Consider the following 25,436-nt stretch of genomic DNA (forward strand, 5'->3'; position numbering starts at 1 on the left):
GGATTAGAAGGTTGGCATGCAGATACTCAGTAATGCTGCTGGAGCAATGCCAGTGAGAACGTTCCTAAGCATGAGGCCTGCAGCCAATGCAACGGAATTACTCTTTTTTTCCCAAAAATGTTTTTATTTGTCATTTTAAGAAATAAACATTTAGAACAGTTCAAAGAACCAGATTCACACAAATCAGTGAAACATGTTAGCAACGGTTTGGTACATTAAACAGATGTCATAAAAGTCTGGCAGTGTGATTCCTTTAGGACTGCCTTTTCACCGTTGCTTCATAATAATTATCTTATACATTTTCATACCATTCACTCTCTCATACACCCCCCGCAGCGCCGCCGGGCTACCGCATTCCTTGAGACCACCGATGTTCTAGCAGTCAACCACAATCCCCATATTTTGTCAAATCTCTCAGGATTGTTTCTAGCCAAATACTTCATCTATAAATTGCATCCAATGTTGGATTGAGGGGGCTTTCGGAGGGATGGAATTACTTTTAAAGGGAATTAATCAACTTTAGTGTATATATATATATATATAATTATATACACAGTATATATATATACACACACACACACACTCACCTAAAGAATTATTAGGAACACCTGTTCTATTTCTCATTAATGCGATTATCTAGTCAACCAATCACATGGCAGTTGCTTCAATGCATGTAGGGTTGTGGTCCTGGTCAAGACAATCTCCTGAACTCCAAACTGAATGTCAGAATGGGAAAGAAAGGTGGGCTACAACAGCAGAAGACATCTCCACTACAAATAGGAAAAAGAGGCTACAATTTGCACAAGCTCACCAAAATTGGACTGTTGAAGACTGGAAAAATGTTGCCTGGTCTGATGAGTCTCGATTTCTGTTGAGACATTCAAATGGTAGAGTCCGAATTTGGCGTAAACAGAATGAGAACATGTATCCATCATGCCTTGTTACCACTGTGCAGGCTGGTGGTGGTGGTGTAATGGTGTGGGGGATGTTTTCTGGGCACACTTTAGGCCTCTTAGTGCCAATTGGCCATCGTTTAAATGCCACGGGCTACCTGAGCATTGTTTCTGACCATGTCCATCCCTTCATGACCACCATGTACCCATCCTCTGATGGCTACTTCCAGCAGGATAATGCACCATGTCACAAAGCTCGAATCATTTCAAATTGGTTTCTTGAACATGACAATGAGTTCACTGTACTAAAATGGCCCCCACAGTCACCAGATCTCAACCCAATAGATCATCTTTGGGATGTGGTGGAACGGGAGCTTCGTGCCCTGGATGTGCATCCCTCAAATCTCCATCAACTGCAAGATGCTATCCTATCAATATGGGCCAACATTTCTAAAGAATGCTATCAGCACATTGTTGAATCAATGCCACGTAGAATTAAGGCAGTTCTGAAGGCAAAAGGGGGTCCAACACCGTATTAGTATGGTGTTCCTAATAATTCTTTAGGTGAGTTTAGATGCCTGATATATTTCCTTAAGAAGATTAAGTGAAAAAATAACAGTATTGTAGTCCATAGAATAGGAGAAAATGTGTAAATTCAGTATTGACCATGTTACCTCTATGCATTTATTCTTTAATCTTGACCTGCAAAGGAGCATTCCACCAACCAAATACAGAATACACCGTCTGAATCTAGGACCAGACTACAAAGGCAGATAGCTTCCTTAGAACATGACACTGAGCTTGGGAAAAGTCTAATGGCCAAGGGGCCATTAAAGAAGACCAAAGCTTTGTTAAAGTAAGTGGATTATTGTTTACGATTTCTATTGTAACTAACATATAGACTGGCCGACCTGTGAACCCTAGTTAGACAACCAGTAGATCTCTGATAGATCCTTAGTAGATTAATGATGCCTTCATAAAGTGGTTGTCTGACCACGTAGATTAAAAAAATCTCAAAACAGTGTCAAATAATAAAAGAAATATTGATCACCTGTCATTCTTGTTCCAAAGCTTCCCAAGTTCTCTGCCAGTCTATGTAAACATGCATACATTGCCTTGCAAAAGTATTCACCCCCCCTTGACTTTTTTTTTCATGTTTTGTTACCTTACAGCCTTAAAGGGGTTATCCCATCTTAGACAATAGGGGCATATCATTAGGATATGCCTCCATTGTCTGGTAGGTGCAAGTCCCACCTCTGGGGCCCGCACCTACAAGGAGAACGGAATGGAGAAAGTTGGGGAGGGCGCACTGCGCATGCGCGGCCACCACTCCCATTCATTTCTATGTGGCCGACGGAAATAGCCGAGCCAGCGCTTGGCTATTTTCGGTGGCTCCATAGAAATGAATGGAGGGCGGCTGCGTATGCGCAGTGCGCCCTCCCCAACTTTCTCCACTCCGTTCTCCTTGTAGGTGCGGGCCCCAGAGGTGGGACTTGCACCTACCAGACAATGGAGGCATATCCTAATGATATGCCCCTATTGTCTAAGATGGGATAACCCCTTTAAGGCTGTAAGGTAACAAAACATGAAAAAAAAAGTCAAGGGGGGGTGAATACTTTTGCAAGGCAATGTATGCATGTTTACATAGACTGGCAGAGAACTTGGGAAGCTTTGGAACAAGAATGACAGGTGATCAATATTTATTTTATTATTTGACACCGTTTTGAGATTTTTTTAATCTACGTGGTCAGACAACCACTTTATGAAGGCATCATTAATCTACTAAGGATCTATCAGAGATCTACTGGTTGTCTAACTAGGGTCCAACTTTCTCCACTCCTTTTTTGAAAGGCCCCAGAGACTGCAACACCTAAGCAAGAGGCATCACTAATCAAACGCTGCCATAAAGAACAAGGAACTCACCAAACAAGTTGTTGTTGAGAAGTACAAGTCAGGGTTAGGTTATTAAAAAAATCCAAATCTTTTGATGATCCCCAGGAGCACCATCAAATCTATCTTTCCATAAATGGAAAGAACATGGCACAACAGCAAACCTGCCAAGAGATGGCTGCCCACCAAAACTCACAAACCGGGCAAGGAGGGCATTAATCAGAGAGGCAGCACAGAGACCGAAGGTAACCCTGGAGGAGCTGCAGAGTTCCACAGCAGAGACTGGAGTATATGTACATAGGACGACAATAAGCCGTACGCTTCATAGAGTTGGGCTTTATGGCAGAGTGGCCAGAAGAAAGCCATTACTTTCAGCTAAAAACAATAAGGCACGTTGTGAGTTTGCGAAAAGGCATGTGGGAGACTCCCAAAACGTATGGAGGAAGGTGCTCTGGTCTGATGAGATTAAAATTGAACTTTTCAGCCATAAATGCTATGTCTGGCGCAAACCCAACACATCACATCACCCAAATAACACCATCCCCACAGTGAAACATGGTGGTGCCAGCATCATGCTGTGGGGATGTTTTCAGCAGCCATGACTGGGAAACTGGTCAGAGTTGAGGGAAAAATGGATGGTGTTAAATACAGGGATATTCTTGGTCAAAACCTGTACCACTCTGTGCGTGATTTGAGGTTAGGACGGAGGTTCAATCCAAGTCCAGCAGTTAGATACAGAATGTCGATTCGGGTTAGTAAACATAAATCCAGCTCCAGCAACTCATATAAACCTTAAAATTAATAAACTTGAATTATATATCCTTAAAATAGATTAATAGACAGACAGAACAATAATCACTGAGGGTCAACTCAGATAATTCCACAGCAGGCAACTATAAAGATATCCAGAGAGTGGGGGGAACTATTCCTATTACCGTAACTCACCCTGGTCTATTGCTCAGCCCAGGGATGACCCCTAATGGTGGGGGCTCCCTGTCCTCAAACCTGGACTGATAAGATCCTAAAACAGCCCTAACACAGTGGTAGGGGTTAATAAATATTTAAATAGGTCCCTGCAAGTGGAAGATAAGATATGACAAAAGACAAACAATACATACACCCTCCCCTATAAAGATAGGGTCAATTGATAGACTATGTATACAGCCCTAGTGCTGTGATACTCAGCTAGCAAGGTACACAGTGCATCAAGGTATACGTCATTCAGTACACCCCATAAATAAATATACGTCAATCATAATACACCAACGCGTTTCCCCCACTATGTGGGATCATCAGGGGGTCAGTAAGCTCATATGATATCTTAGATACCGGATACCAATAATGATGTAATGATATCCGTTATTTGGGTGCCGAATACCAATAATGATATATTAGTACCCGTTGTACCTATGATATTAACACGGTAATAGGGGGGCCATTTGATGATGGCAGGAGGAAATCGGACTCATTAGGACCTAGTGCAGACCACAAGATAGAAGACTGGTCAGAAGTCGATATCCAGTGAGGTTAGACTTCCATAAAGGCATCTGTGGAGGAGAAAGAAATGTGGTATTGAACCCAACAAGTCCCAAAACATTACCTCCACCAAAAAACACATTTGTTCAAACCAGAACTCACAGTCTCTGTATGCACCAAGGTGGTCCAATGATTTGTTGGATGGCATCAATACACTTAGATATCCTAGACCATGGAAAGTACACATTCAGCATCACCAATCACAGTCAGAGTAGTAAGAACTCAGGGGGATGTATATCCCTACTAACAGTCAGTCGTCGATCTCTAGGGTAAAACGTCCCCGCTCCTCCATTACAATATGCCCCCGATGCCCCCCTTTTCAAATACACTCCACATAATCAAAAGTTCCCACCACAGTCATTGCGTCGACTACCAGTTACCGTCACTTCCGGTCTCTGGAAGTAGTCATTTCCGGCCAATCGAACGCAAAATAATCCTCAATATGAACACGCGGTTCCGGTCACGTGTTTCCAGTAAGTGGAACGCAATTGACCGCAGATACACGATCTAATCAAAAGGACAATTTGTCCAGGTAATAGAGGTACAAGTAAACGAGCTTGGCCTGATGGAATATCCTAACTGTCACGGATGATATTGCAGATAGCTGGAAGTTATAGATAAACATCCGACTGTCTTGATCCCAAACTAAGGAGCATAAAGGTGACCCCTGTAAAACCCTAAGAGCTCACCCTGACTGCTAAGCACATACAAGGATCTCAGAGGTAGACGATTGCATGCCCTCGTACCTAGACTGTGTGACACCTGAAAACCCTATAATAGTGAGGGGACACGACCACCGGCTCCCTGCACTTAATACGGAGGGAGTCAGGGTCACCTAGAATCAAGCCAGCAAAGAAACACAATACAAGAAAATACTTATCTGAACAAGCAGTAACAGAAGTCTCCAGCAGTGATCACTTCAATCCAGAAAGTAGTATAAACCACAAAGTGAGGCAGTATGAGAGGGAATATAAAGGGAGGCAATTAGTGTGAATAGGTGACAGCTGGGAGAAGGAAAGGAGATGACAAAGTGAAACGAGAACAAAGAAAATCATGCAAGAGGTACAGAAAAACGTCTGCCAGACCTTCTCAGAGAGCTGGCGGTGACACTAACCTTATTTGAATATACAAATAGCAGCCTCCATAAGTGAAAATAAGCACTAGGGGCAGTATATACATAAGGGGGATATCTAGATCAGAAATGACTAATGTAGATAGTGTATAGGGAGGGAAATCCACCAATAAAGTTATGAGGTACAGTGATTAGTAGAACCATAGTCTCATACTGTCCATAGACACTTTCCTTAGATGATAGAGGGTGTCACTCGTAGCAATGAAAAGGTCATATTCATTGATCTCGATAATATTCTATTATAAGATGCTTCCCGCATCTGGCCAGTTATGGGATGCAAAATTTTACAGTGGGCCCGGCAATGTCAAACAGAGACAACAGAAACAGGGCACCGGCTGCCTTATTAATAACAGTCAGAGAAAACAAGAAAAAGTTAATCTCTCATTATTCCCGTGGGGGGAATGGGACCAGAACCGATGTATCCATTCACATTCCTTCTGAAGGATCTTCCTGTCCCAGTCACCGTCCCGGGGAAAAGGAGGTACCAATTCAAGAACCGAGAATCTTAAACATCTCGGGTCCCCCCCATGGTAGTCATTTACATGCAGTGCCACCGGTGTGGCATTCTTTTTCACTATATCATTCACATGTTTAAGGATCCTCCTCCTCACCTCTCTCACTGTTTTACCTATATAGTCCATTGAACACGTACACTGGCAGATATATATTGCCCCTTTACTCCTACAATTGATGAACCTGGAAGGTCTGTTTGGTTACAGAGCACGTAATAACCTTTAGATGTTGAGATATATTCACATGCCTTACAGAAGCCACATCTGAAAACACCTATAGGTTTATGGTCCAGCCATGTACCCATTTTGACTGGGGGTGTAAAGTTGCTGTGCACAAGACGATCTTTAATGCTTTTTCCCCGCCGATACGTGGCAGAGGGGTGATCAGTGACAACATCGGATAGATCAGAGTCCATCCGCAGTATAGACCAGTATTTCTTCAAGACACTCATCACTTTTTGGTTGGCTACGTCAAAAGTGGAGATTATCCGCATCGGTTGCTGTTTATCTAAGGCTCTATGTCTCGGGACCAGAAGGTCAGCCCGATTCTTCTCCTGTGCATATTTGAAGGCCTCATTCAGAACTGTCTGCGGATATCCCCTGGCCCTAAATCTGTCCTGTAATCTCCTTGCTTCACTGAAAAAGGACTCGCCCTCATAGCAATTCCTCCTGACTCGGAGATATTGACCCCTGGGTAAACCCCGTTTAAGGGGGACAGGGTGATGGCTATTCCAGTGAAGCAATGAATTAGTGGCCGTAGCTTTCCTATGTATGTTCGTCAAAAGTCTGTCACCCTCCTTTGTCACCCGTACATCTAGAAAGGTGATTGTGTTAAGGTCTAATTCATAGGTGAATCGGAGGCCAATTTCATTGTTACAGGTTCACCTTCCAGCAGGACAATGACCCCAAACACACTGCTAAAGCAACACTTGAGTGGTTTAAGGCTGGGTTCACACGGGCGTCACGTTTTGGCTCAGGATGCATTATATTGTGCGGGTGCAATGCGTTTTGCACGCGCGTGATAAAAAAACTGAATGTGGTACCCAGACCCGAACTTCTTCACTGAAGTTCAGGTTTGGGTTCAAGGTTGTGTAGATGTAATTATTTTCCCTTAAGGGGAAAATAAGGGAAAGTAATAGCATTCTTTAATACAGAATGCTTAGTAGAAGGTCAATTGAGGGTTAAAAAATTTATAATAAAAAATTAACTCACCTCCTCCGATTGATCGCGTAGCTGCCGGTCTCGTGTTCTTTCTTCAGGAAGTGTCAAAGGACCTGTGGTGATGTCACTGAGCTCATCACATGGTCCATCACCATGGTCATTGATCATGTGATGTATCATGTGATTAGCACAGTGACGTCACCACAGGTCCTGAAGAAAGAACAGGAGACCGGCAGCTACGCGATCAATCGGAGGTGGTGAGTTAATTTTATTTTTATTGTTTAACCCTCAATTGACCTTCTACTAAGCATTCTGTAATAAAGAATGCTATTATTTTCCCTTATAACCATGTTATAAGGGAAAATAATACAGTTGAATAGACTTTCATCTTAGCAACCATGCGTGAAGATCGCGATTTTCACGCAGGCCCATTCACTTCTATGGGGCCTGCGTTGCGTGAAAAACGCACAATATAGAGCATGCTGTGATTTTCATGCAACGCACAAGTGATGCGTGAAAATCCCCGCTCATGTGCACAGCCCCATAGAAATGAATGGGTCCGGATTCAGTGCGGGTGCAATGCGTTCACCTCACGCATTGCACCCGTGTGGAAATCTCGCCCGTGTGAACCCAGCCTAAGGGGAACTATAATGTGTTGGAATGGCCTAGTCAAAGCCCAGATCTCAATCCAATAGAAAATCTGTGGTCAGACTTAAAGATTGCTGTTCACAAGGAGGAATGGGCAAAGATCCCAGTGGTAAGATGTGGCAAGCTCATAGAGACTTATCCAAAGCGACCTGGAGCTGTGATTGCCGCAAAATATTGACTTTAGGGGGGTGAATAGTTATGCACATTGACTTTTTCTGTTATTTTGTCCTATTTGTTGTTTTCTTCACAATAAAAAACTAAAAACTAAAAAACATCTTCAAAGTTGTGGGCATGTTTTGTAAATTAAATGATGCAAATCCTCAAACAATTAATGTTATTTCAGATTGTGAGGCACCAAAACACGAAAAAAGTCAAGGGACTGTAGGTGATGCTCCCAGTAATTACTGGCTGCAGCAGGCATATGTTCATGTAGAAAGGGACTAAGAAATACAGTCCAAAGACTGCTGGGGGGCTTAGGAAATATTGGATTGGGAGCAGCATGAGATCAGTAAGGAGAGCACAAAAGTAGTGTGAATAGGCACTGTGTATAGAGATCAGAAAGTGGCGAAAGTGGCAAAACTCAGGTCTAATGATTCCCAGGGTCTGTCAAAGCTGCTTGGTCTTGGCAGACCTGGACCAGCTCTACAGTGAGGTTGTACAACCTCACTAGAGACTGTATTCCCCCTGTAACTAATATGTCAGCCGCAGTTACAGAAGAAATCGGCAATAAAAAAATGTAAAGTTCAATGTCCCCCAAACGTCTTGTATGACCTCATGACGGGCACAAAGTGTAAAGTAATAAAAAAAAAATGAAAAACAAAAAACACCACACCCCGCAATGTAGCCTCTAGCCTCAATAAACCATACATCCCATGCATCAAAATGACCGTTATGGAAAGGGGACATCATAAAAAAAAATTTTTTAGCTGCTTGTTGTGCTATAAACAACAATAAAAAATGTGAAAACAGATTTTTTTTTTTTCCTCCCTTATTTACATTTTCCTTTTTATTATAAATAAAAACCCAAAAATTGTAAGATAAAAAAAAAGTCCCATGTGTCACCAAAAATTGTGCAATAAGTATATATATATATATATAACCCAACGGGGGAAAAAAAAAAGCTTTGGCTTTCGCATGTACTTAAAAAAGTGGAAAATGCTCCTGGTCAGGAAAGGGGGAGGGGAGGGGGGTAAATGGCCTGGTCTCAAACTGGTTAATGCTGTAAGAAAAATGTTTGCTATAGTGTGTTTTGTGAAAAAGGAAAGTCAATGGCGAACACATGCAGCATACAGTTGGCTACTTAAAAAAAAAAAACCTCTTCCTTCACTTGTGAAGCAATAATGGCACAAAAGGCCACACATTCAGTTAGAGTAAGAATACAGAAGCTGCTGTTTTATGTTGAGTTGTGTTTGATACCTATGAGGTGTGCTTCATTTATTTATTTTAAAGGTTGGTACAGAATTTTGCACTTGATTTTGAGAAAAGAATTGGAGGATCGGGACATCAAGTGGATACCCTGGAGCTATCGAGTGGTGCAAAAATCAATCGGATTTTTCACGAGCGTTTCCCTTTTGAGTTACTAAAGGTAAATACCTATTTCTTTAATTGGAGTGATAGAAAAAAAAAAACAGTTTACTTAATTGTGATCCTTGCTGCTGGTGGTCAGTTAACAAGCTCCCAGATTACATTTTAACTAGAAACGTGTTTGAAATCATTAAAATAAACCAGAATTCTTTTAATCTGTCATCCAGTAATTCAGAAAGCATGATCCTGCAATATCTCCTCACATGTTAATTACAAATAGTGATGTCACAGCTCATTAGTAATGGAATGGCTCAGGAATAATCACAGTGATGTCACAGTACAAGCATAATAAACACTGTGAAGTCATGAAAAAGCATTACTGCACACAGTGATGTCACAGCCTGGGAATAATAAACCTATCACCATACTATAAGGATAATGCACATGGTGATGTCATAGTGCCAGGATAATAAACACACAGATAAAAGTAAAAGGTGATGTGCACAGCAATGTCACAGGACAGGATAATAAACACTGTTTCAGTTTAGCTACCATTTGTAATTGTGCATTTCAGCACATATCATGGCATCAACATATTAGTTTCATTTAATGCACTGTACTGTGTTAATATACCATTAAATTGGGAATACCAGTGCGCAGTGTGTTTATAGAAGAAGAGGGACATTTAATTGCACCTGTCTGTTAATTACGGGAATTTTTTTTCAATTTTGCTACTATTTAATTATCTGTGTGCCAACCCTGTGACTTTTCATTTATAGGCCTCATAATAAAATGTCTGGTAAACTACAGAGTGGAAAACAAGTGAGAATGTGGGTGGCTGTAGTAAGGAAGACAACAGTAGCAGCACCAGCCATCTAGCTAGTAGTAGTAGTAGTAGTAGTAGCAGCAGCAACTGCAGGCCACAATTGTCCCTCTCTTCCAGTAGGCACCAGATCTCAATGTCGCCTGCGACATTGTGCCTTTGAGCCAGCGATCAGTGCATCCTCCTGCTCCTCCTCCTTGCAGCCCCAAAGAAGCATTTCACTTGCGTCATCGTCTTCACTGCCCCCACCTAGTGGGGCACCTTATTTTTTCCTACAGGCAACAACACCACATGTGCTATGGAATATACTCATAACTCATAATGGTCTTCCTGTTTAGGAATTGCGTGAGCACAGTCAGCGCTTGGACTGTCATGAGGAGGAGGTTTAGCCGAGGCAGGGGACCCCATGCATTGCTGTTTTGGTGGGGTGTTGATAGTAGTAGCAGAGGCACTTGTATACACAGTGTTGGCGTTAGGAGTAGTGCCAGCCCTAGCAACAGTGGCACTTGGGGCAAATACTGAGGAGGGAATTGCGATACAGGCCAAGTGGCCCGAGATGACATAGCACAGTCTTATAAAAGTGGCGGGGAGAGTGAGAACAATGATGATGATGATGATGATGTGTTGGACAGAACCTAGAAGCCAGCTCATGGTACTGAGGAGGAGGTGACATCAGAAGAGGAGGGAGCTGACCGCAACGGCAATAAAGAACAGAGGCAACATATGGCCAAAACCTCCTAAAACACTGCCAGGGACAGATCTGCTTCTGGTTGAATTGGTAATGGTGCTGATGCTGTGGGTGCCAGACCTAGACCAAGATCGGCTGCTGCAAGCTGTGTGAATTAAATTAAATTGTTTCAAAAACAAACAGGTATGAGGTCTGTATTGCAGCACATCAGGCAACATCACCACATCCAGTGGGAAAACAGAACTGGCCAACATTCAGAACAATTCTGCCCTCCATCTCCCTGTCTTCTTTGTGGCAGCCAGGCCTCATTCCACAGCACTACAGTGTTATTATTATCGTCATCATCAGTTACTTGTTCTTCCACTCGGACTCCTCCTCCTCCACTCGGTTTTCAGTCATCTATAATGGAATGTGTGGCCAAAAAACAACTCTATGCGCCCAGAAATCTAGTTGTGAGCAAGCTCAATTCCTACTTGGCCAGGTTGCTGGCAGTGCAGTTGCTGCTGTACTAGTTAGTTGTGGTAATTTCTTACCAGCTGTCCGTAAAACATGTCTTGTCAATCTCAAATGTGGCACAGTTTTGCGTCTTCATCAAAATATTATTTGTCTGTATGGCATTCATACTTTTTGCCAGCTCTCTGTAAAATGTGTCTCGTTCTCCAAATGTGGTGCAGTTCCGTGCCTTCACCCAAATTTAAGTCAGCACTCTCCTGCTGTTTCTGCTACAGCAAGTAGCAGAAGTTTCAGCAGCCAGTTCAGTTTGCTACATGAGGGAGCAGTTGCTGCTACAGCGCCAACCTGATGCACATCAGCAGATGGACATGCACCGCCTGAACCACTAGGTTAACTCGTACCTAGGCTGTGCCCTTTCTCCTGCAGAAACCCTGGAACCCCCAGGATCTTCTTTATAACCCCCTCCTCCCGTGCAACCCCCACTCCTGCGGCTAAGCAAGATCTCTTTTTCAGACCAGGAAGCCACTACATCTGTATCCTACACGAATATACTGTATGTCATGTCACTGTATATAATGTCATTGTGTAATACTGTTGAGGGCAACCAGACAATAAAATCTTTTAGTCCTCTGCCTTGGTGGGCCTCAAAGCAGTCGCTTCCGCTGCTTCAATTATAGCTACACCCCTGACTGTTCCCTGACTCCATGGAATTGTGGGGAGGTAGATTGGATCAATGGCTGGAACTGGCCCAGTTTGATATAACTTTACTGACTTGTCTAGCCGCCAGTGTCAGCTCAGAGAGGAAATTCAGCACAGCAAGTGGCATCTTCACACCTTAGCAGGCAGAATTGTCCTGTGCAAGTGTCCAAATTACCTATGTCAAAATTATTCATGCACATTAATCCATGAAGATTTCCACACATCTCTGGCTGATGGCAATGATTAGATCTGCCATTGCTGACAGTGGCTATTTATCACTGGCCCAGTAATGCAACTGCTGCTGTATGCCTGTATGCCATAGTTTTCCATACTTTTCCATACTGTACTGCATCTGCTATTCCCCCTACTGCCACTACTACCACTAAATAGCTGCATACCTTCTGCCATCTCCATGAGGTTTTGCACTGCACTGCTGCTCCCAAAAAAGGGAGAATTTGTGGACGCTTGTTCAGAACAAGCCACTGCTTTTTCTGATTTCTACCGTGTCTAACCATCAGCAGGCACCTACTCCAATAATAGACAATTTATGGAATGGTTTAAAAAATAAAAATAAATGCAATGGCACAGGGTGTTTTAAACCCCTTAGCCCCTTCAGGACACAGACTTATTTCACCTTAAGGACCAGGACATTTTTTGCAAATCTGACCAGTGTCACTTTATGTGGTGATAACTTTAAAACACTTTTACTTAGCCAGGCCATTCTGAGATTGTTTTTTTCATCACATATTGTACTTCATGACACTGGTAAAATGGAGTATCAAAAAATACCAAATTTACCCAAAATTTTGAAAAATTTGCAAATTTCTAACTTTCAATTTCTCTACTTCTACAATACATAGTAATAACTCCCCAAAAAGTTATTAATTTACATACCCCATATGTCTACTTCATGTTTGGATCATTTGGGGAATGCTATTTTATTTTTTGGGATGTTACAAGGCTTAGAAGTTTAGAAGCAAATCTTTTTCAAATTTTCCGAAATTTTCAAAAACCCATTTTTTTAGGGACCAGTTCAGGTTTGAAGTCACTTTGTGAGGCTTACATAATAGAACCCCCCCAAAAATGACCCCATGTTAGAAACTACACCCCTCAGGCCCCTTTCACACGGGCGACTTTTCCGTGCGGGTGCGATCCGTGCGGCGAACGTATGGCACCCGCACTAAATCCTGACCCATTCATTTCTATGGGGCTGTGCACATGAGCGATGTTTTTAACGCATCACTTGTGCGTTCAGTTGAAATCGCAGCATGCTCTATATTTTCCGATTTTGACGTGACGCAGGCCCCATAGAAGTGAATGGGGTGTGTGAAAATCGGATGGCATCCGCAAGCAAGTACGGATGCCGTGCGATTTGCACGCATGGTTGCTAGGAGACCATCGGGATGGAGACCCGATCATTATTATTTTCCCTTATAACATGGTTATAAGGGGAAATAATAGCATTCTGAATACAGAATGCATAGTAAACCAGCGCTAGAGGGGTTAAAAAAATAAATAAATAATTTAACTCACCTTAGTCCACTTGCTCGCGAAGCTGGCATCTCCTTGTGTCTCCGCTGCTGATGAACAGGACCTGGGGTGAGCTGCTGCATTAAATATCGGTTAAGGACCTTCGATGACGTCACTCCGGTCATCACATGGTCTTTTACCATGGTGAATCACCATGGTAAAAGATCATGTGACGTACCTTGTGATGACCGGAGTGACGTCATGAAAGGTCCTTAACCGATATTTAATGGAGCAGCTCACCCCAGGTCCTGTTCATCAGCAGCGGAGACACAAGGAGATGCCAGCTTCGCGAGCAAGTGGACTAAGGTGAGTTAAATTATTTATTTATTTTTTTAACCCCTCTAGCGCTGGTTTACTATGCATTCTGTATTCAGAATGCTATTATTTTCCCTTATAACCATGTTATAAGGGAAAATAATACAATCTTCAGAACATCAATCCCAAGGCCGAACTTCTATGAAGAAGTTCGGGTTTGGGTACCAAACATGCGCGATTTTTCTCACGCGAGTGCAACGCATGACAATGTTTTGCACTTGCGCAGAAAAAATCGTGCATTTTCCCGCAACGCACCCGGCTCTTATCCGGGCAAAAAAAATGACGCCCGTGTGAAAGAGGCCTCAAGGTATTCAAAACTGATCTCACAAACTATCTTAACCCTTTAGGTGCTCCACAAGAGTTATTGGCAAATGGGGATGTCATTTCAGAATGTCATTTTTTTTGCCAATTTTTCCATTTTAACCCATTTTTTCCACTACCAAATTAAGGGTTAACAGTCAAACAAGACTGTATCTTTATTGCCCTGACTCTGCCGTTTACAGAAACACCCCATATGTGGTCGTAGACTACTGTACGGCCACACAGTAGGGCGTAGAGGGAAAGATGCGCCATATGGTTTTTGTAAGGCATATTTTGCTGGACTGTTTTTTTTACACCATGTCCCATTTGAAGCCTCCCTAAAGCACCCCTAGAGTAGAAACTCCATAAAAGTGACCCCATCTAAGAAACTACACCCCTCAAGGTATTCAGAACTGATTTTACAAACTTCGTTAACCCTTTAGGTGTTGCACAAGAGTCATTGGCAAATGGGGATTTACTGAAACACCCCATATGTGGTCGTACACTACTGTACGGCCCCACGGCGGGGTGCAGAGGGAAAGGAGCACCGTGTGGGTTTTAGGGGGCAGATTTTTATGGACTGGTTTATTTACACCATGTCCTATTTCAAGACCCCCTGATGCATCCCTACAGTAGAAACTCCCTAAAAGTGACCCCATTATGGAAACTACGGGATAAGGTGGAGTTTTTTGGGGACTATTTTTAGGGTACATATGTTTTTTGGTTGCTCTATATTACTTTTTTGTGAGGTAAGGTTACCAAAAATTGAAATTCTGAAATGTAATCTCCATTTGCCATAAACTGTTGAGGAACACCTAAAGGGTTAATAAAGTTTGTAAAATCAGTTTTGAATACCTTAAGGGGTGTAGTTTCTTAGATGGGGGTCACTTTTAATGAGTTTCTACTCTAGGGGGGCATCAGGGGGGCTTCTAAAGGGACATGGTGTCAATAAAAAAGGCCATCAAAATCGGCCTTCCAGAAACCATGTCCGTTCCTTTTGCACCTCCCTTTTACTGATACAGCAGTTTACAACCACAAATGTGGCATTTCTGTAAACTGCAGTATCAGGGTAATAAATATAAAGTTTTGTTTGGCTGTTAACCCTTAGTTTTTACCGGAAACGACTGATTGAAACAGAAAAGTGCCCAAAATAGCTGTTTTGGCACCATTTTTAATTTTTTTTTTTTGGACCGTGTTAATCTGGGGGGTTGGGTCATGGGGTATTTTTACAGAGGAGATTATTACGGACGCCGCGATACCTAATAAGTCTATTCTTTTACAATTATTTAGGTTTTAGACTATATTATCTTTTTGGATACAAAAAAAGACATTTTTTGTATCTCAAAAAAAAAATGACTCTTAGACTATAGTTTTTTAGCCGATTGTATTAGGTAGGGGCTCATTTTTTGCAGGATGAGGGGACTGTTTCATTGGCACTATTTTGGGGGCCATATGACTTTTTGATCGCTTGCTATTACACTTTGTTATGTAAGATGACAAAAAAAAACTTTTTTTGCACCGTTTTTTTTTTGACCGTGTTAATCTGGGGGTTGGGTCATTTTTACAGAGGAGATTATTACGGACGTGGCGGTATCTAATAAGTCTATTTTTTTTTACAATTATTTAGGTTTTAGACTATATTATCTTTTTGGATACAAAAAAGAATTTTTTGGTATCTCTATAGTCTAAGAGTAATTTTTTTTTGTTTTTTAGCCGATTGTATTATGTAGGGGCTCATTTTTTGCGGGATGAGGGGACGGTTTTATTGGCACTATTTTTGGGGCTATATTACTTTTTGATCGCTTGCTATTACACTTTTTTTTATGTAAGGTGACAAAAAAAAATTTTTTTTTGCACCTTTTTTTAATTTATTTTTTACCATGTTAATCTGGGGGGTTAGGGGTATATTATTACCGACGCTGCGCTATCTTGTAAGTCTACTTTAAATTTTTTTTAGTTCTCCAAAAAAATGTTTTTTGGGGTGTCTCAAGTCAAGAACCATAGTTTTTTGAATAGTCAGTGGCTAAGTTGGTGAAGGGGATTATACATTTAGAACTCCAACGCAGAGGCCCAGATGATCGGGGCACGTGTCACATTGAGTAGTGGTGTCCTTCCGTATCCCCCTCCTGCGACACACTCTGCATTTAATTGGGGTTCGTCCCTTCGTTCCAGTATGGGGGACCACACCTAGAAAGTGTTGGCCAGGGACGATCCGGGCGCCTCCCATTCCCGAGGTACTCCCACCTGCTCTTTCCTGGTCAGAAAAGATCAGGGTCTTGAGGACTGCCTCATAGAACTGGAGGCATGTCCCTGTGTTGCCAGCGCTCTGGAACAGTACAAAAGAGTTGTACATGGCAACCTGCACCAGGTAGACCGCAACCTTTATGTACCATGCCTTGGTTTTGCGCATGGGGTTATATGGCTTGGGGACTTGATCAGAGAGATCAACTCCTCCCATATACCGATTGTAGTCGACGATACAATCGGGCTTGAGGACCGTTGCCGTGGTACCTCGCACAGGGACACGGGTGATGCCTATACCATGAATTGTGGACAGTACAAGGACATCCCTCTTGTGCTTATATCTGACCAGCAGCAGGTTTCCAGTGGTAAGGGCACGGGTCTCACCCCTGGGGATAGGTACCTGGAGGGGGTAGGCAGGGAGGCCGCTCAGATTTTTCTGCACAGTCCCACAAGCGAACGTGGATCTGGCGGTGAGGGACTGGAACAAGGGGATACTAGTATAAAAGTTATCAACGTATAGGTGGTAACCCTTATCTAGCAGTGGGTGCATAAGGTCCCACACAAGTTTCCCGCTAACACCAAGAGTGGTGTACCCTGGGGTACTCTTACAAAGTTTGTACAGCTTCATGCCATACCTCGCCCGCTTTGAGGGAACATACTGGCGGAAAATGAGTCTCCCCTTGAACGCAATGAGAGACTCATCAACCGCGACCTCCCTACCAGGTATATAGGCCTCCATGAATTTGGCCCCAAAGTGATCGATGACCGGCCGTATCTTATACAGACGGTCATAGGCAGGATCACCTTGGGGGGGACATGCTGCATTATCTGCATAATACAGGCATTTCAAATTGGGAACGTGTCATGGCCATATTGTAGAGTAGGGTCTGGTAGAGGACGTCCACACTCCAGTACAGCCTGACACTGGGCTTTTTGACTAGGCCCATATGCAGCACGAGGCCCCAAAACATCCTCATCTCGGCTGCACTGACCGGGGTCCAGCCACCGGGCCTAGCCAAAAACGAGCCCGGGTGTTGAGCAACGAACTGTTGGGCGTACAGGTTCGTCTGCTCCACCATCAGATTTACCAGTTCCGCACTGAAAAAAAGACTGAAAAAGTCGTATTCGGTGAAGCCCACTGTGTAAATATGGATTCCTGATTCACCAACAAAATCAGGAATTGCGGGCTCAAAGTTCTCTGGGGTACACCAGACAAGTCCACCTGAGCCCCCTGCAGGTTATGGGGAGCTACAGGTGAAGAGAATAATAACTACCGGTCCAGAGAGAGGATCCAAAAAATAATCACTCACCTCTACCCATACAACCTATGCAGCATAGAGAAAAAGTAAAGGAGAACCTACCAGGACAAGTGCTGTGTGTCAACCAACAAGGATGGCGTTACCCCAACGCGCGTTTCGGCGTGCCTTGGTCAGGGGGTAACGCCATAACTGTGGAGACCAGGTTATAAATCCCCCTCCTCCAATAGAACACTTGCCTGCTGATTCGTTCCCTCAATCACCTGGGCGCCAACTGGCTGCACCGTGAGCGGATCGCAGCGCACGGTCCTCCCCTCCGGCCGGCGTCACATTGCCACACCCCCACCACAGGTGGAACTACGTAAGGACGCCGGACCAGAGGGGCTGCGCACAGCGCCGCACACCGCGCGCAGACGTCTAGGGGAGAAGGGAAAGCAAATCATGACATCACTGAAAAAGAAGAAGAGGAGGAGAGGAAAGCACCCCCTCCTCTGGTGGTTAGTGTAGACACAGATCGCCATCATCCACCTCTTCATTGTCAATGAATAATACTCTGTATCTACCCTTAGTGTATATTTAAAGTACAAGTATAAATTAAAATACAAATATGCAATTCGAATAATAGTACTGAATAATGGTAGAAAAGCCACGCTGAAACATGCGTTGGGGTAACGCCATCCTTGTTGGTTGACACATGGCACTTGTCCTGGTAGGTTCTCCTTTACTTTTTCTCTATGCTGCATAGGTTGTATGGGTAGAGGTGGGTGATTATTTTTTGGATCCTCTCTTTGGACCGGTAGTTATTATTCTCTTCACCTGTAGCTCCCCATAACATACAGTATGATTTATGACCTACCTTTTGTGACACTCATGATTCATCTATATACAAATGTATTTATTACTCACTCATACATCAATTTATGATAATGTTGCCTGTAGCCTGTGTCCCTTCAGGATGGTGTTTTTTCTGCCCACTTGGCTTTTAATGATTATGTCCGTGATATATATCATTTTTTGTAATTAATAAAGTATTTATAATAATTGACATTAGTACGTAATCAGCTTCGTTTCTTTTATAGGTTTTGTATTTTTTAATGGGCGCTGGTACTCGTGACTGTTTACAGGTTGATCCTCGTACTATTGCCGCAATATGGATTTTATATGCTAATGTTATCTTGGGCATGAGGATCCCTTTTGGTTGTTTTGTTTTTGTATATCTGCCCTGACTTTAGCCTGACTCTTGGGTGTTTGTTCCCTACAACGAAGTCCACATCCCTTTATGGGGATTAAAGGGTGAATCCAAGTGGACTGCCATGACAATGCCCTGTTGAGCTCAAAGCCAAATCAGTTAGTTGGCACAGTGGGTCCATGGCCATTGTCTGTCACACTGCAACACTTAGACTCCATGATGTTGAAATTAACTGTACTTAGATCCCCAAAGAAATCGTGATGATCTAAGTGTGATTCACCTGAACCTTAAAGATCCAGGATCTTTTTGCGGTATTGTTGACATGATATGACATACTATTATGCTTAATGATTTATCTTCACCCTTCTTATATTTTCATTCTATTGCAGACAGAGTTTGAGGAGAAGGACCTACGGCGAGAGATTAGTTATGCCATCAAAAACATCCATGGCATCAGGTACTTTGGATCCTTGCACGATAAACTCATTTTCATAGCTGCACTTATTTCCTTATGCATTATGTACATCCCAAATAGTTATGTATGGGCAACAACTAGTTAACACTGGCATTCTTAGCCAAGTTTCCAGGGTGATGGGCTAGTCCTGCCTCTTGGTGAGTCTTAGCTGAACAACACTTGACACAACACATGCATGTGTGTGCCCCTACAGTGTGGACCCAAAGAGAAGCCTTTTCAAGCAAAACACCATGACTTGAGGAGGTAAGATATTCTCAGACCCCTCATACCCCACACCATTAACCCCTATCCCAATAAAACACGTAGACCGTAATTCTTGGTGGAATAGGCCATAGCAGCCGTTTATTAAAGCAGCACTAATATTCGAACATCATTTTTAAACCATACATTAATAAATATCAACAAATAAATACAAACATATCAATACAATGTGATAACATTTTACTTCTGCGGTAGGATCCTAGAAGGCAACCCTAGCAAGCTGCGATCTTCACTCCACACATCTTCCTCCTTACCCTCGGCCGCACTCGCCGACCCAAGGGCACCAAATCCTCCAAAAACCATATATTCCTCTACCCCTGTAGGCCTTTTTAGCCCAACAGGAGCCCCCATCTTTCAGCTTACCGAACCACATGGATGCATGCTCCAACGTGTCATGCACCTACTAAACATAGTATTGCCTTCCAGGACCCCCCGTTACCTGCCACCGACGCACATAGGAGACACCTCACCTATGGACCCAATGCCCACAAGTCCATGCCGATCTCATTAAGATGCACCTCATCCGACCTGAGGAATTGAGGCGAAGCCACCTCCAACTCCCTGTGACGAACCACAAAACCACCCTGCCGCCGAACGAAGCGCCCCACCTCCTTGTTCACTTTTGCCCGAGCCTTGTTGATGCGGTCCACAGACCTCGCAAAACGCCACGAACTCCTTGCTACCACTAGTGATGAGCGGGAGGTGCCATATTCGATTTCGCGATATTTCGCGAATATTCGAATGAATATTCGTGTTATATTCGTCGAAATCGAATATTCGTAATTATTCCAATTATCGCGAATAATATACGAATTTTTTTTTCGCGTATTGCGATTATTTATCTTGATAGTATAAGGCAACGTTCCTATGCTAATTGACTATGGCTAGGCTAATATGTGTATTTTACGAAATTTCGTGATTTGCTCTAACTTCGTCTCTTAGAATATTACGAATATTCTAAAAGACGAAGTTAGAGCAATATTACGAAATTTCGTAAAATACACATATAGATTGTAATTTAGCTAATATACTGCTATAATCCCTTTTTTTGCCTCTAATTTTTTTTTTGCCTCTTCTGAACTTAAGTTTTGTAAAATATGTACACTATTAAAAAATAATACTATAGCAGTATATTAGCTTAAATACAATCTATGTGTATTTTACGAAATTTCGTAATATTGCTCTAACTTCGTCTTTTAGAATATTCGTAATATTCTAAAAGACGAAGTTAGAGCAATATTAAGAACATTTGCAAAAGCCGAAATTGCGATGCGAGTAATATAATACGAAATAATCGCATGAAGATTTCAACTTAGCACTGCTATATTCCATATTCTAGCCTAATATGGAATATAGCTGTGCTAAGTTAGCACTGCTCTATTCCACACTAGGCTAGAATATGGAATATAGCAGTGCTAAGTTGAAATCTTCATGCGATTATTTCGTGTTATATTACTCGCATCGCAACTTGCGAAATTTGCAAATGTTCTTAATATTGCTCTAACTTCGTCTTTTAGAATATTACGAATATTCTAAAAGACGAAGTTAGAGCAAAATTACGAAATTTCTAAAAGACGAAGTTAGAGCAATATTACGAAATTTCGTAAAATACACATAGATTGTATTTAAGCTAATATACTGCTATAGTAATATTTTTTAACAGTGTACATATTTTACAAAACTTAAGTTCAGAAGAGGCAAAAAAAATTAGAGGAAAAAAAAAGGGATTATAGCACTATATAAGCTAAATTACAATCTATATGTGTATTTTACGAAATTTCGTAATATTGCTCTAACTTCGTCTTTTAGAATATTCGTAATATTCTAAAAGACGAAGTTAGAGCAATATTAAGAACATTTGCAAATTTCGCAAGTTGCGATGCGAGTAATATAACACGAAATAATCGCATGAAGATTTCAACTTAGCACTGCTATATTCCATATTCTAGCCTAGTGTGGAATAGAGCAGTGCTAACTTAGCACAGCTATATTCCATATTAGGCTAGAATATGGAATATAGCAGTGCTAAGTTAAAATCTTCATGCGATTATTTCGTATTATATTACTCGCATCGCAACTTGCGAAATTTCGTAAAATACACATATAGATTAGATTGTAATTTAGCTAATATGGAATATAGCAGTAAGTTGAAAACGCCACTGACTGGAGCAGCCAGGAAGCCAGGAATCCAAAGGACAGGTAAGAACAACTTTAGAGAAGTGGGAAAGAAAAAAAATATTATAATAAAAAAAAAAATACGAATATTCGAATTCGCGAATATATAGAACGATATTCTAAATATTCGCGAAATCTCGAAATTGCGATATTCGAGAAAAAAATTCGTAATTCGAATATTCGCGCTCAACACTAGCTACCACCTCCGACCACACGACCAACAAATCCGGGAACTCCTCCGTCAACCGCAACAAATCCAATTTGATGTCCCTAATGACGTCTCTCGAGCGGCGAACACCTAAGTCATTCCCACCCACATGCAAAACCACAATGTCCGGGCACCTGTCAAAGGAGGCAAAAGCATGGAATTCAGGCAACACGCGCCCCCACAACATACCCCGCAAACCAATCCACCGGACCTGCAACTCGCCCGGCTGAAAACCTAACTGCCGACCGCTCCTCCGCACATCTGCTCTCAACGCCCCCCAGTACACGTAGGAATGACCGAAAATCCACGCCAAGCAAGAACGCGAACCTGTAAACACACAAAAGAAACAAACGGTGACCACAACAGGCAATGAACGATTCACCGACAAACAGACCACCCCCCCCCCCCCCTACACACCAATATCACAACATGTGCGGACGAATATATGAACGAAAACACGCAGACTCCCACCGGCCAATCCGCATAATGACATCCTCACCCAAGCCCCATCTGGCGGCCTCCGTCGCCGCGCCGATCCGAAATGAATGTGACGCAAACTCACTCGCCACATAACCCGCCGCTGTCAAACACTTCCGAAAAACCGCCACAAACTGGTAACGCGACAAAACCGAGCCATCCGCATGGACCAACAACACCTCCCCCCCACTCGGCCGAAGCACCAAAAAATCCTCCAAACAACGAACTGGACACACCACCGAACCCGGCAGAGACCGCAACACAATGCACACCCCCCTGCCAATCCGTTTTTGACTTACGCAAAACACAACGCAAGCCCCCTTCATAAACACTCACATCCTCCCGCAACAAGCCACCCCCACGCACACGACTAGCCGCCACCAGCTCAGAAACCCGAAAGGCCCCAAAGAAAGCCAAGGAAAAGGCTGCTCTAAACAAACACACCTCATACCAAGACTCACACACGCACCCTGCCCGATCCCATAACAACTGCAGAATCTGAAAAGAAACCGGACGACGGGAATCCTTCCTCACCACACTGCGACGATACCCCTTCAACGCCTGTCTCACCAAAAAACTCCGGGACACATCGGCCAAACCCCTCATACGCAACCAAAAAGCTACAGCCGCCACCCTCTTAGCAGCCACAGAAAAAGACAGACCATCGCTAAACGACATTCCCACAAAATAAACAAGCAACGAATGAAAATCCCCCACCCCTCTGCAACCCCCCACCTGCTCAATTAAACGTTCCCACTGCGACCACACAGAAGAATAAGCCGACCACGTACTGCTACTCACAGACCGTTGCACCAGATCTAACGAGACCCCAAGGCCACGCTCCAGAGCCACTGAGGACACAGCAGACCCGACACCTCCGCGCCCGGAACCAAGCTGCGAAACCGATCCCACTGGAAACGAGAAAGAGCATCAGCGATGGAATTATCAACCCCAGGTACATGAACCGCTACAAAACACGCATTCAACTTCAAACCGTTCAAAACCAAAAGACGAAGTAACCGCACCACAGGGGGCGAATTTGCCGACTGACTATTCACCGCTTGCACCACCCCTAAATTGTCACAACAAAAACGCACCCGCTTATTCCTCAACAAATCCCCCCACAACTCGGTAGCCAAAACAATAGGGAACAATTCCAACAAAGCCAAGTTCCCAAGGAAACCGGCAACCCTCCACTCCTCCGGCCAAGCACCCGCGCTCCACTGCCCCTGACAAAAAGCCCCATAACCACACGACCCAGACGTGTCCGTAAACAACTCCAAATCCACATTAAAAACGGGCGAACCCATCCACACCGAACGGCCGTTAAAATCCCTCAAAAAACTCTCCCACACCTCCAAATCCGCACGCACCTCCGCCGACAACCGCACAAAATGAAACGGGGCCTTCACACCCGCGGTGGCCATAGACAAACGCCTACAAAAAACCCGACCCATAGGCAAAATCCTACAGGCAAAATTCAACTTACCCAAAACGGACTGTACCCGCCTAAGCTGCGCCTTCCTAGCATTCCGCAGCAAACCCACCTCACGACGTAAGTCCTCCACCTTATCCAAAGGCAACCGACACTCCATAGCAACGCTGTCAATCTCAATACCCAAGAACGTCACCATTGTAGCCGGATCCTCCGTTTTCTCACGCGCCAACGGAACCCCAAAACTCGCAGACACCCGCTCCATGGTATGCAACAAAACCGAACACACCCTGGAACCCGCCGGCCCTAAAAAAAAAAAATCATCAAGGTAATGCAGCACAGAACTCCATCCCGCCTCCTGCCGCACCCACCGAATCGCCTCATCGCCTCATCGCCTCATCAAACGACGTATAAGACACAGAGCATAGCTCATCGTCAATCCCATCGTTCACAGAACACCCCGCCGGGTAAGACAAGTTATGAATAAGCCTAAATTTGCCAGGCTCCTTCTTCGGGACCAGACCCAAAGGCGAAACCCACAAATCCGGCAACGGACAATCGAGAAAAGGGCCCGCAATCCTCCCGGCTGACACTTCCTTAGCAATTTTTTCGGAAACCACCTCCGGCCGCTGCAATGCCGAAGACAAATTACGCACCGCCACCCCCACTCCAACCGCCGAACACGGAATCCTAAAGCCATCCCGAAACCCTGCGAACAATAACTCTGCCGCCTCCCTATTTGGATACGTCTCTAGAAAGGGCCCCATCACGTCCACCCTCACCGGGGTCACCCCTCTTCTGCGCAGCCTCGAATCCCTTCCCTCTACCACGCTTGAAACACTGCGCAAAGCTGTGGGCTCCGCCACAACCGGAGCACTCATGTTTGAACCGACATTCCGACAGGTACTTGCAGTGACCCTCATTGAACTGCCAGCAACAACCTCTCCTGACCCCCCCTGCTGTCTCTGACGCCGAGGAACCCCCGGCCGCCCCACGAAAGGGCTGGCTTACCCCTTTTGGCGCCGCCATCAAACGCATCCATAGACCTATGTCCTTATGATCCCACCTAATGCTAGGCCTGACCGCCTTCCTCTGCCGAAACTGCTCATCATACCTGAGCCACGCCACCCCTCCATACGTCCGATACGCCTCCCCTATAGCGTCCATATAGCAAAAAAGAGCAGAGCATAGCTCCGGCGCCTTTTCGCCCACCACACTAGCCAGAATAGCAAAGGCCTGCAACCAATTCAAAAAGGTACGAGGAATCAGCCTGTATCTCCGCTTCTCCTCCTCCTCCTTCTTACTCTCCTCCGGCTTCACCCTATCCAATTGAAACCTGTCCAACGGAAGCAACGAGAATATCTCCACATACTCGTCCTTCCAAATCTTCTCCCTGACCTCAGCCTTCAAATGAGCCCCCAACGGCCCCTCGAAGCACACATAAACCTCACCCTTAGCAGCGTCCGCCAGCCTGACCTCATCCCCAGTACCCTGACTACCTCCACTCCCGGCGACTGCCGCCGCCGCCGTCCCCGCCACAACTGCAGGAGAGCCCCCCACACCAGCCGCGCACGGACGCTCACCGTCCCCAGCCGCAGGCGCAGCAGCCCAT

The 25,436-nt window shown here is 44.0% G+C and overlaps 1 protein-coding gene across 1 annotated transcript in view; it reads left to right on the forward strand.

Moving 5' to 3' along the window:
- DNM3 (dynamin 3) overlaps positions 1-25,436 on the forward strand; it is a 358,945-nt gene that overhangs the window by 394 nt on the left and 333,115 nt on the right. Inside the window, 3 exon segments of the mRNA XM_044302430.1 lie at positions 1,607-1,749; positions 9,222-9,357; positions 19,183-19,250. Of these exon segments, the coding sequence (XP_044158365.1) occupies positions 1,607-1,749; positions 9,222-9,357; positions 19,183-19,250 (347 nt within the window).

This window comes from Bufo gargarizans, chromosome 7 (genome assembly GCF_014858855.1).
Source record: "Bufo gargarizans isolate SCDJY-AF-19 chromosome 7, ASM1485885v1, whole genome shotgun sequence".
NCBI classification, from domain to species: Eukaryota; Metazoa; Chordata; class Amphibia; order Anura; family Bufonidae; genus Bufo; species Bufo gargarizans.